The sequence below is a fragment of the Rhinoraja longicauda genome, chromosome 5, assembly GCF_053455715.1.
Source record: "Rhinoraja longicauda isolate Sanriku21f chromosome 5, sRhiLon1.1, whole genome shotgun sequence".
Classification (NCBI taxonomy): domain Eukaryota; kingdom Metazoa; phylum Chordata; class Chondrichthyes; order Rajiformes; family Arhynchobatidae; genus Rhinoraja; species Rhinoraja longicauda.
This window is the reverse complement of record NC_135957.1, coordinates 51,469,870-51,482,474: the sequence shown is the minus strand read 5'-3', so window position 1 is coordinate 51,482,474 and position 12,605 is coordinate 51,469,870. Positions and strand designations below refer to the sequence as shown.

Here is a 12,605-nt window from a genome sequence, read left to right as displayed (position 1 = left end):
AAAAGTTGGATTAATTCAGCAGGACTGGCAGCATCTCTGGAGAGAAGGAACGGGTGACGTTTTGTCTCGACCCGAAACATCATCCATTCCTTCTCGCCAGAGATGCTGCCTGTCCCACTGAGTTCCTCCAGCATTTTGTCTATCTGCAGTTCCTTCCTACACATTCTGGAACTCTGATTTGTATCCACCAAATATCTAGTTAGCAGACAATATGTGTGTGAACAGGACTAAAATCATCAAAATTGCTGCTTTTTCTTGTGCTAGTAAGGCTAGTGCTGTATGACAATGTGCAATGGAGTGAATCATTGTATTTGAAATATTTTGAATATTTATCGTGCAAACTCTTGAAATTATTGAAAAACAAAGATTCAAGATTATGTAATTGGGAGGAACATGTTCATTTATATAAAATATTAAAATAAGCTCTAAATTCAAAATGAAAAAAATCATTTTTAACGTGACACGGACCATTTGTTACATGAAAGAAGTAAAATGTGATTTAGAAAGTCTCTTCTAAATCACCATATAATTTTGCATGTTTAATTATTGAATGACAACGAAAGTCATAGCTCCATTTTTAGATGCATTCATTCTTTTGAAGTGTGTCTGTTTTGATTGAGGACTTTTGTTGCTGCTTCTGATTAATATTTGATGATTTCTTAAAACAAGGAGACAAAATGTATTCCTCCATAAAAATCATGTCATCTGTTTGGGTCTTTTTCTAGTATGAAACAGAATCATTGTGGGAATGATAATGTAGCATCTCTGACCTTCCAAGTTTTGGATTGTCACAAATTCTTTCTTTGACATCTCTTGTTTATTTTATGAGCAGATCATAAAATAGTCTTGCATAAGGTGTGATTTCTGTTACATATTCTTTTCTGTTGATGGTATTCTCTTTGTCTTACAAATAGCACACCAACATGTTTAAACATTTAGCAAACCTCTTATGGAGTTATTCACAGTAGATTAGAGGGAACACTGTTTATAACAAAAGGAGTGCCATGTAGATTAAAACATTGGAGCTGCAGGAGGAATCGTAGAGTAGGAGGAACGACCCGAAACATCACCCATTCCTTCTCTCCAGAGATGCTGCCTGACCCGCTGAGTTACTCCAGCATTTTGTGATACCTTCAAAACATTGGAGCTGATAAGTTCTAGTGAGAGTGCATAATGCGTACAATCAGTCTGAAGAAGGGTCTCCACCCAAAACATCACCTATCCATGTTCTCCAGAAATGTTGCCTTAATTGCTGAGTTACTTCAGCAATTTGTGTCCAATCTGTGTAAATATCAGCAGTATAGTCTGCCAGCGTACAATTTGCTCCTGGTCAAGAAAGCAACGGTGGTTAAGAACTTAAAACTGGACCCTAAGTTGGCCAAGGAGTTTTATTTAGCCTCTCAGGCCTGCTTTATCTATCTATATATATTACTAAAGCTCTCGGTTTGTTTGTTTGTATGTGTGCACCATGCCCTTGTGCTTCTACACAGCCAAAACGGTACACGATAGCGCCACAATTTTTGGCCCACCCTACTCACCACTTTTGTTACTTTTAAACTTATAAACTTTAATAAATCCGTCCTCTGTCGTCGTCGTCGTCCCCCCCTCCCCCCCCCCCCCCCCCCGGACAACCGGCGCCCGTCCCGGTCTGCCCCACGCCTGACCTTCCTCCCATACTGCAGCGCGCCGCAGAGGGTCCAACAAGATGGCTGTCACCCGCCGCTCGCAGCAGGAGAAATGCGGCCGAGGTCACACTCTCCCTGTCCACTCTCGCCCGCCCGGCAACGGGTCCATGCCGTCCTCCCCGTTCCCCACCGCAGATTGCAGCCGAGCTGCAGGAGACGCTTCGGAGAAACGGGGCCGACGTCACTGCTTTTCCCCTCTACCCCCCCCCCCTCCCCGCTGGCACATGGCCACGGGGGCATTCCCCGCCCGGCAACGGCTCCACGGTTGGGCCGGGGTGGGCGGGACGCAGGGAGAGAGGCGAGGGAGAGGGTAAGGGGGAGAGGGGTGATGGGGAGGGGAGGGTGCTGCACCAATGCAGGAGAGGTTTGGACCCAATGGGTCCACCTGATACTATATTTCATGTCCTTTTTCCCTGCCCACTCCACAAATTCCTTTCCTTGGGGGCCAAAACATTTGAATAAACTTAATCTGAGCAGTTGAAGATTTACAATCTTTGTATGAAGATTTTTTTTCTCACTTCAATTCTTTATGAAATTTGAACCTCATCCAGTATAGTATTTCCAAGATCTGAAACTCTTTCACTATCAGTCCCGAACATGCCCACTTATAGTTTTAATGGAGGCGGATTAAGATTTGGTAGACTAAACTGCTCTACAGTGATGGGTCAGGTTATTTAACAGTAATGAGTGCTAGACTTACAGATTTAATGATGAGGTTGGAGAGTGACACCGAGATCTGGAGACACAATGCCACTTTGCCTCATGGGTCTTGGAGTGGAAGTTTTAAGTACCCTAACCCCTCCCCAAGCTTTAGAGCAATTAAATTACATCAGTGGATCTGGAAAGAGAAATATTACCCCACTCTTTCCCCCCTCCCATTTCTGTGGACAATCTAATTTGCCATGCTGTTATCCTGCCCAATGAGCTCCAGCTTCTGAATCTGGCTGTCGACAAAGCTCAAAGTTGTTCAAGTGAAGCATTGCCAACGTGTGCATAGACATCTCGAAGCTCCTGGAACTCTGTGTTTCTCAACTGCTACCTTCGGCTTTCTCTCTGTAAATATCATGACCCACTTGCTAGTTCCCTGTTGTTTTTCAAATGAATGAACATCTCTGAATGACAACCTGTTTTTTCACCACTTGGGTGTGATGCTAATCAATGAACATAAAAGAAAACAGGACAGAAATAAATAGGGCTCAAACAAACAGGAGTCAAGATGAAACTGAATTCTGAATTTTATTAGGATGAGATTAATGGGGCTCCATCTTTGTTCATAATGTAATCTGCGGGATCCTCTAAGATCTGAAGCGTGTGCTTACAGAAGGTGTAATCGTTCAAAATGCAATTTCCATGGTGTCAATGCCGCTGTCCTGTGACTTCAGCTCCACTTTCTGACAGATTACATCTGACAATCACCTGCATGATCAATGTGATATTTTAGAATCCCCTGTCAATAGTGCAGCAATTTGATCTTTCCAGAACATCTATTTGAAATCAAATCTGAATAATAGAACAGAAATCAATTTCATAAATTAAAATCAGAAATTTCGAAGCGAGAAAAAAAGAATAAATGTTAATTAAAAAATAAACATGAAATCCCAAATTAAATTATCAATAATTTTAAATTTTCAACATTATATATAAGACCTAAAATAGTTAAATATGATACAGTGGTGATAAATCACCCGATTATCTAGCTTGCAGTGGCCAGGATAAACTCAGGCCATGTCCGAGTCTTCAAGTGAAGGTCAATAAAGATTAAATTTTTAAAGAACAAATGATCCTTGTCTATAATTCATAAGTAAATATCGTAATTATCAACATGTATAGATAGCTAATAATTAACTGTTCTAAGTGATCTATTCCAGATCATGTGCTATTGTCTTGTCAAATATTGTGACACGGAACTTCTCTTCTGTGTAATTAGTTTCATTCGACAATGTGCATAATCTATCCCATTAGGGAATAGGCACAGTTTGCTAATTGCATTAATTCACTAGTCCATCAAAATTAACCTTCTGTATGACCAGAGATACACAGTCTGTTTCATGCTTGAGGCGTGAAATGTTAAATATAAAATTGTGCAATGCTTTTAAAATTGGTTCTGAAAAAAAAAAAAAGGCAAACTGCATTCCATCTGAGGAAGTGTCAGTCAATGCATTTGGGAAGGTCAAACAAGGCAGAGGAACTAAATAGTAGGTTGCTAAGAGAGATCAATAAATCGAGGGATCTTGCTGCACATATCCACAAATCCCTGAAAATAGATAGTGTTTATTAGGTAAGACAATGATCAATAGTAGGGAGGTCACTACTAAACCTGCATTAAATAGTAATTAGGTTACAGATTTAGGGCGGCACGGTGACATAATGGTAGAGCTCCTGCCTTACAAGGCCAGAGATCCGGGTTCGATCCTGACCACGGGCGCTGTCTGTATGAGGTTTGCAGGTTAATTGGCTTGGTATAAATGTAAAATTGTCCCTAGTGTGTGTAGGGTAGTGTTAATGTGCGGGGATCACTGGTCGGTACGGACTTGGTGGGCCAAAGGGCCTGTTTCCGAGCTGAATCTCTAAGTTCGAATGCTGTGTGCAATTTTGGTTACCACACCACAGGAAAGATTTGCCAGCCTGACGGTGAAGAGGAAATGTACAAAAAAGTTTCTAGAGCTGGAGAGTTAATGTTACAAAAAGAGACCACAAGAAATGAGGGAAAAGGGATTTTGTAATCATGTATAGTCTTTGCTTTGATGGGATAGCAGGCAAACAAAAACTTTTTGCTGTACACTAATAAAATAAACTAAAAGTGAAAAATGAAAGGAGATTTAATTGTTCCCTTTAATTCTGAGAGGTCTAGACAGGCTGAACTGGAAACCGTTTCCCTTGGTAGCAATGTTAAAGCTGTGGGAAGTAGATACAAATTAATTGGTTTGAGGAGATTTGAAAACTTTTTTTGCACAAAGACTAATAAGTGGATGGGCGTTTGGAATTTACCATTGAAAAACTGATGAAGGCCAAAAGCCTCACCATGTCTTAATAGCTACCTTTTTGATAACTACAGATAGTGGGAACTCCCATTAAAATTCACTTTGTATAATGTGTTCAAGTGCTGTGCGATGCTGCCTCGTATCTGATTGTACTCAAATATACCCCAGGTATTCATACAAGTATCTACTTCTGATCTTAACTGTACTGTGACTTTAATTGATGCTTTTATATCAAGGGGGCTGAAATTCATTTTAGTGAGGCCTGTGAATATGAATCAGTAATGTGCACTAATTCTTGCAGTTCTGTAAGATGGAAGCAAGTTTTCCAATTTATGGCACTGCCAGAAGTTTCATCTTCTTATACATTAAAACTGAAGGCCAAAAAAGGTATTGCCTTGATATGATCCAAGTGACATTGTTTGGATTTTCTCAAACTAAGTTTAATATTGATTTAAAGTACCTATTCTTTAAATTTCTGGTGCAGATTTATGGTCATTCGATCCTAATGATTAAATATTCTGAATGATAGAAACGATCATAGTAGGTTTAGATTTATTATTGTCATGTGTTCCAAGGTACAGTGAAAAGCTTTGTTTTTGCATGCTATCCACAAATCATATACTATACATAAACACAATCAAATCAAATTTGACAACGGGTAGAGAGAAAAGGGAAGATACAGAGTGTAGAATATACTTTTCGGCATTGTGGCACATCTGTTCCATAGACAAAATCCAATGGAATAGGCGTGAATCAGTCAGTACCCCCAGCTTAGTAATAGACTGTTTGAATGCCTGATATGAGGGGAAGAAGCTGTTCCTGATTCTGGTGGTTCACACTTTCAGGATTCTGTACCTTCTGCCGAATGGGAGTAGGATACTGGGGTGGGACAAGTCTTTGATTATGCGGCTGCTTTTCTGAGGTAGTGTGCAGTGTAGATAGTGTCAATGGTGGAAAGTCTGATCTGTGTGAGGAACTGGGCTACAAGGCAGAACACCTGGACGATAGTTATTAAGGCACTTACTTTGGTGTCAGGATGATACTGGTCATCTTGAAACAGGTGGGGACCTCAATAGAGTAGTGCGAGGTTAATGACATCTATAACTACCTCTGCCAGCTGATCTGCATAGGTCCCGAGGATGCGGCCAAGGACTTCATCCGAACCGAGTGCTTTTCGCAGATTCACTCTCAGGAAAGCCGATCTTGCATCTGTCGCTAACTATTGATGCAGGAACACCTGAACTAGCAGCACAGGTGCTGTGCCTCTACACCACATCCTCCTGTTCAAAGCGGGTGTAGAATGCATTGAGTTGAAATGGGAGGAACCCATTGTTTTCAGTGATACCGCCAGTCTTTGCTATGTAGCCCGTCTAAAGTGCAACCCTTGTCGCAGACTACAGGTGTCCATGTTATTGTCTTGGGCCTCCAGCTTGGTCCAGAATTCCCTCTCTGCATCCTTAATGACTCTGATTTCTTGTACCACACAGGATCGTTAGACTTGTATGCTACAGACTTTGACTTGGAAGTGGACCTTGTCGTTCATCCATGATTTCCGTTAAGGAACACATATCATTTTCTTTGGTACACAGTCCTCTACACACTTGCTGATTTAGACTGTGATAGCAGTGGCATATTCATCTAGGTTAACTGCAGTTTCCTTGAATACTTATCAGTCCACCAACTCAAAGCTATCACATAACGGCAGCGGCTGACTAGCAGTCTGTCCGTCTTTTTATTTTCCTTTTTTTGTTGTGTGTCGGTGTTGGGATGGTTTTTATATATATTTTTTTGGTTGTGTATGTGTGGGAGGGGGTGGTGGTGTGGGTGGGTGTGGGGGGGGGGAACTTTTCTCTTCCTCACGGCGCGGGGTGCGGCTCGGATGCGGGGCCTAACATCCCCCGGTGCGGCTTGGCCGCTGGACTTTACATCGCCCGGTGCGGCTTGGCCGCTGGACTTAACAGTGCCCGGTGCAGACCGGCTGCGGGGCTTAACATCGCCCGGTGCAGCTCGGCTGCGGGGCTTAACACCGCCCGGTGCAGCTCGGCTGCGGGGCTTAACACCGCCCGGTGCAGCTCGGCTGCGGGGCTTTACATCGCTGGTGCGGCTCGGCTGCGGGACTTAACATCGCCCGGTGCGGCTCGGCCGCGGGGCTTTACATCGCCCGGTGCGGCTCGGCTGCGGGACTTTTCACCGCTGGTGCGGCTCGGCTGCGGGACTTGACATCGCCCGGTGCGGCTCGACCACGGGACTTAGCTGCGCAAGGCTTGGTCGCGGGCCTTTCATCGCCCGGTTCGGCCGCGAGACGTTTCAGCGCCCGGTGCGGGGACTGTGCGGGTCGATCGGGGACGCGCTGTCTGTCCGTGGGCGTGGGGAAGAGAGTGGAAGTTTTGTTGCCTCCATCACAGTGAGGGGGTGTTTGGAGTCACTGTGATGGACGTTTGTGTTGGGGTTATGTGTCTTGTGTTCTTTTTTTTTTTCTATGACTGCTATGTAGTTTCGTTCGGTACTTCGGTACCGAACGACAAATAAAGCTCTGTTATACCTGTTATGTTATATACCTGTTATCTGTTTCCTGGGATCAGCACTGCATGACTTTCTGTACCAGATCCTCCCACTTCAGTTTCTGCTTGTAAGCAGGGAGTGGAAACACAGCCAGGTGATCAGATTTACTAAAGTGCAGTCTGGGAATGGATAGGTAGGCATTTTTGATGACTGTGTAGCAGTGGTTGAGTGCACTTGGGCCTCTGGTTGGGCATGAAACACGCTGATAATATATTGGCAACACGCTCATGATTGAACTCCCCGGCCTTTATGAACAAGGTCTCAGGGTACTTAGTTTTAAGGCTGTTGGTGGCAGTGTGTAATTCTTCAAGTACAAGCTTAGCATTGGCCTGGGGTAGGATGTAGACTGGTGTCAGGATAGCCAAAGTGAATTTCCACAGCTGGTGGACAACACCTCTGTCAGATATTCTAGTTCTGGGGAGCAGGAGCTCGGCCGACCAGACTGGGCATCAAGCCCCAAGGGAGAGGAACCGCAGACTCAACCGCTCCATTGAGCCAGGGCCCTGACGTTGAGAAACCAACCTGACCTGACCAATGGCAAGGCCTGATCAGCAAACATGCAGCAGAGACCGTAACAGTATGGTTTCAGGTCTCTCTGAACCTCCCTCCCCACCCAGCAATTAAACAGGCTATTGTGAACAACCTGGATGAACTGAAAGTTAGACAAACCTATCTTACAGAACTGAGGGACTGCTGTGTGATCTTGTCTTACTGAGACATGGCTCACCCCTACCTCACCTGACTGTGCCATTCAAACTGATGGACCATATTGAATCGTTGGGCAAGGTGCATTGCTGCTTTTAGATTCACCGTTATCCTTCTTCCCTGAAAACGCCATCATGCATCCAGTTTGTGAAACAATACAGTGGATGTAAAAGCCCTTTTGATTTGAATCTTCTGTCCAACATGGTTGTCTGTTCAGTTCAAACTAAAGTGTTGATATATAACATGCCTCTCAGCATTCATCCATTTCACTGGCCGTTTTTTTTTTCTCAATGGTGTTATCAAACGTGATAATAGAAAATGGCACAGATACCAGCTAGTGTCCTGGTCTTGATTCTGGAAGGATGGAGAAATTATTGTCAGAGGATGAATAAGTCATGACATTTCCCATGCATGTTGGGCAGTGATGTGCAAACAATCCCTGCCTGTTATTGGACATTAGGGAATGGATTTTCTTTTTTGTTGACTAAATGGTATGTGCTGATAGACTTGTTGGGCCAGGCAAATGCAGTCGATTGTTAGCACTCGTGGAAATCCAGTGAACAGATTTAAAAATTAATAACAGCAGGCTTGTTTGTCTTGCTCCAGTAGAAATGTCATATCTGAGCATCCCCTGTGGACAGGGAACATATAACTTGCCTTGTTTAAGAAAGGACAGCAAAATGACAGGTCTTGCAACAGTCGCTTTTTGCTGAGGCCAGAAAATGAGTGCAGTAGCGACTTTGAGTAAATGGTGTCTTGTAAATGGAGTAAATGGTGTTTGCAGATGTCCCGACAGAATAAACACAGCTCTCCCTGCAGTTTTGTGGTGAACCAGTCTCCAAATGATTTTCAAGAAATGCCTGAAGGGGAACTGGATCATCTGTTGTACTGTATAAACCTGATTTTGCCTCTTCCTCTCAGATATCATGGATATGAATATACACTGGGAAACATGTACCAAAGTCTTGGAGTAATTTTTAAGATTTTTTCAAAAGAAAACAGTCCTGAGGAATAATGCTTGGGAATGCAAATGTAAAATTCAAAAAGTCTAGTCACAATGAAATTATGTTTGCCTATAATTGCATTAGTAAATATCAATTACCTTTTAATAATTCTCATTCTGGAATTATTGCCTTTTATCTGGTGGATGATCTTTAGGGGATGAGCTGCACCGAGAGGACATTTAATTTCCTCATGATTCAAAGAAAAAGAACAGAAGCATGTCAGGTTAATGAATTAACTCTGATAAACATCATAATGGATGTGTCTGTTTTGAATAGATTGTTAAATAAAAATTGGTGCATGGTTTGCAAATATGTAACCTATTCGTCTTTAATTTATGTAGACCTGGTCTCTTCAGTGTACACTGTTAGATGGATGACAGCCAATTACCAACCTGGTGATTTGTTGCAGCAGATTCCAGCATCTGCAGTCTCTTTATCTTTCCAACCTGGTTTACATTATTTCATAAAAATCACCTATTCACTTTACATAATAGTACAAAATCAAAATCTGCTTCCTATACTTATCTTCTAATTGTTTATTACCTTTACAATGTCTTAAGTAGGAATTGCTTACTCAATCTCATTCTCTTGGAAGATTTATTTCCTTAAATATTTCACAGTCAAATGACGAGGTGATTTTAATTGTTACAATGAACTGATGAATCAGTTCAACTCGCTTTCATTCCCCTTGGACTGCAAACTAAATTGTTAATTGGTGGCCAGTGTGCTATAAGGTGCAATAAATGTACCTTAGGTGCATAAGGTACATTTATGCAAGATTGGAGTAAGGTGAAGCTCAGCTGGAGCAGATGTTCCTGACTGAAGGTCTGCTGGCCATGGTTTAATAGATTGTTGGTCATTGGCAGTATTTTATGACAAGTTGAGTATCTGTTCACAGATGGGTCATGGGGGAGAAATGCAAAGGAGGTGCTTGGTGTTTTCCAAAGAGAGGGAAAGCTGGAGAATGATTGTTTTCTCAGCTGTTCTTTTGGCAGCATGGGGAAAGCAAATCAGCAGGCGTCCCCATGTAAAGCTGTAGGGATCATGAAAAGAAACAAAAATCTAAAAATGCAGTGGATGAATTTAAAAAAAAATTCCCTTGTGGTTTGTCTCAGTTAAGGTAAGTACACAACATGGATGAGGAGGTGGTATTTAATAAATAGCCATGATAATGTAATATTAGAGCTAGAGCATTGTTTCCGACATTGTAAGTAACAAAATCTCAGCGCTATAATTTGCATCCTGAATCATGTTTAGATAACAGGCTATAACTTAGTATATTTTACAGAAAATTGTTGACTTGATAAGATATTTTAAATATTGCAATAAATCATTAAAAGATTTGTAACCCAGAGATCATTGTCATCTTAAATTACAGCTCACTAGATATGAATCACTAGTATTGTTACATAATTCGTTGCACTGAACATTTTATATTTTTGTCTTCAGCAAATTGATGGAGAAGCATTTCTACTACTGACTCAGACAGATATTGTGAAGATAATGAGCATTAAACTAGGGCCTGCTCTGAAAATCTACAACTCTATCCTTATGTTCAAAACTGCAGAGGAAAATGGACAAAATGAGCTTTGAAACAACTGAAGGTACAGCACCACAGCTGTCGATCACATTTCTCAATTAAACCTCATCTTTAATTCAAAGCACAAGAACTCTATATTAGAATGGACTTCCAAAACAGTACTACTGGAATATTTACTGTTGACACAGCAGACTCATTTAGAGTGTTTGTATGTTCAGCAGTTCTGAAAATTGAGCTCATCTCCCATCCATTTCCTCAGGACTTAATTATGCAAATACCTGCCCAAGTGATTGACCTTTGAATTGTATATTTAAATATGGCTGAAGGGTTTCTTCCAAGAACTGGACATTTAATGTATCAGACACTAAATGGATTAATTGTGTTCTTTTTTTACTCTTATTTGCGGTGGAATGATTTGGTTTTGTTGGTTGTGTATAGAATTGTTTGATAAATCACAGAAATATCTGGCCATGTAACATTTCATTTACCAAAGTAATGAAATGTGCATAAGGATATATATTTTCAAAAGTTAGCATAGCTGAATTTAATTTAACTCTTTGATTGTATGTATCTTAATTTAATATCCAAAGTTTCCAGAAGTTTAATTATGACAAACACAATTGACTTTCTCAGCTTTAATATGTTTTTTTTGTTTATTCAGTATTGTGTTAATGTTTGATACAATAACCATTTTATGTAAATTGCATAAATTAAAGGATGAATGAACTACAGGTAAAGTCAAACAATGTTGTGACAAACTTGTATTAGTAAACTCTGACATAGATCCTCTGCACATTGGGCACTAACTGGATTGGAGCATCAGGCCCATGCCCATGTCAAAAAATTAATAACATTCTGCTCATTGCAGTGAGTGACTGGAGAATTTGGATTACTAAACCAACCTTTCCAGTAAGTATGCCTCTCTTTTAAACAACTCAATAATTCTAAACCTTCAACCAAAAGGAACCATGCCTTCCATTTCTTGACAATCCTTTGAAGTCATCACTCCTGCAAATAAAATACATTTTTCATATCAAAAGTAATTAGCCTAGCACTAATGTAATTTAAATTATTATCACAAGTTGAACATTTGTGCAATAATAGTTTTAATTGGAACTAGTTGAGTTGTTAATAATGGGAGGTTTGCTGCTGAACATTGCAATACATCAACAAAAAACATTTAATATTGTGCCTTTAAGTTAGCAATGTCAGAAGGCACTTCAGAGGAATATTGCCATATAATAGTGACACCAAGTCACACAATATTTGAGCAGATGGCTAAGCCAAGTTCACTTTTAAGAAGTTTTTTCTAAACAATAGTTGTGGGGCACAGAGACTCGGGATGGGAATTTAGGAGTTTGTGTGCTGTTTAAGACACCATTAACAGGTGGGGGGGGGGGGGGGGTGATTACATTTTAGAATTATCAAGAGGCCAAATTGAGAGGGTTGTAAATTAGAGGGGTGTGCAAGCAAGGATGAGATTGATTTTTTTTTAATGGAGGCAATGTGAATTCGGAAGCCAGCATAACTGTGCATAAAACGTCTAGATTAGTACATGGGTGGCAGTTTTCAACATCCTCTGGTTTATACAGGGCTAAAAGAGGTCAGCCAGAACTCACTGGATTAGTGAAATCTAGAGGCAACAAAGGGTTAAGTGATTTAGCTGAAGATGAATTGGAAAAAGAGTAGACTTTTAGAGATGGAAATGGGTTCATGGTCAGATATGACACTAAGGCTCTAAACTGCCTGGTTCTGTTTCAGATGGATACCAGGGATTGGGATGCAATCTAGTGGCAAAGGAACAGTTTGCAGTAGCCACCAAACGTGATGCCTTCAATCCTGACATTTAGCTGGAGATATGCTGGGTGTCATAACAGGGCTAAATAGTTGAATGTTTGTTTTGAATCATAAAAGACTGCAGATGCTAGAAATCTGAAATCAAAATAGAAAATGCTAGAAATGCAGGTTTAGGCAGTATCAGTGGAGAGATATACAGATAGACTTAATGCTCCAGGTCAATGGCCTTAGTTCTGGCTTAATTGATTGATTGAAACATTAACTCTGAGTTGTTGTTGTTACTCAACATTAAATTATGTTTAAGCTTTAACTGAAATATTAACTTGATTAA

The 12,605-nt window shown here is 41.0% G+C and overlaps 1 protein-coding gene and 1 long non-coding RNA gene across 4 annotated transcripts in view; one reads left to right on the top strand and one right to left on the bottom strand.

Moving 5' to 3' along the window:
- l3mbtl3 (L3MBTL histone methyl-lysine binding protein 3) overlaps positions 1–11,876 on the top strand; it is a 94,634-nt gene extending 82,758 nt beyond the window's left edge. For all 3 annotated transcript variants that reach the window (XM_078399538.1, XM_078399539.1, XM_078399540.1), the window contains exon 22: positions 10,387–11,876. In XM_078399538.1, coding sequence (XP_078255664.1) covers positions 10,387–10,530 — 144 coding nt within the window. In that variant the 3' untranslated portion in view covers positions 10,531–11,876. The remainder of the gene's footprint in view (positions 1–10,386) is intronic.
- The window catches only part of LOC144593645 (uncharacterized), an 80,116-nt gene continuing 70,456 nt past the window's right edge, over positions 2,946–12,605 (bottom strand). The window contains exons 3-4 of the long non-coding RNA XR_013547274.1: positions 9,036–9,124; positions 2,946–3,185 (exon numbers count right to left, since the gene is read on the bottom strand). This is a non-coding gene — a long non-coding RNA (uncharacterized LOC144593645). The remainder of the gene's footprint in view (positions 3,186–9,035; positions 9,125–12,605) is intronic.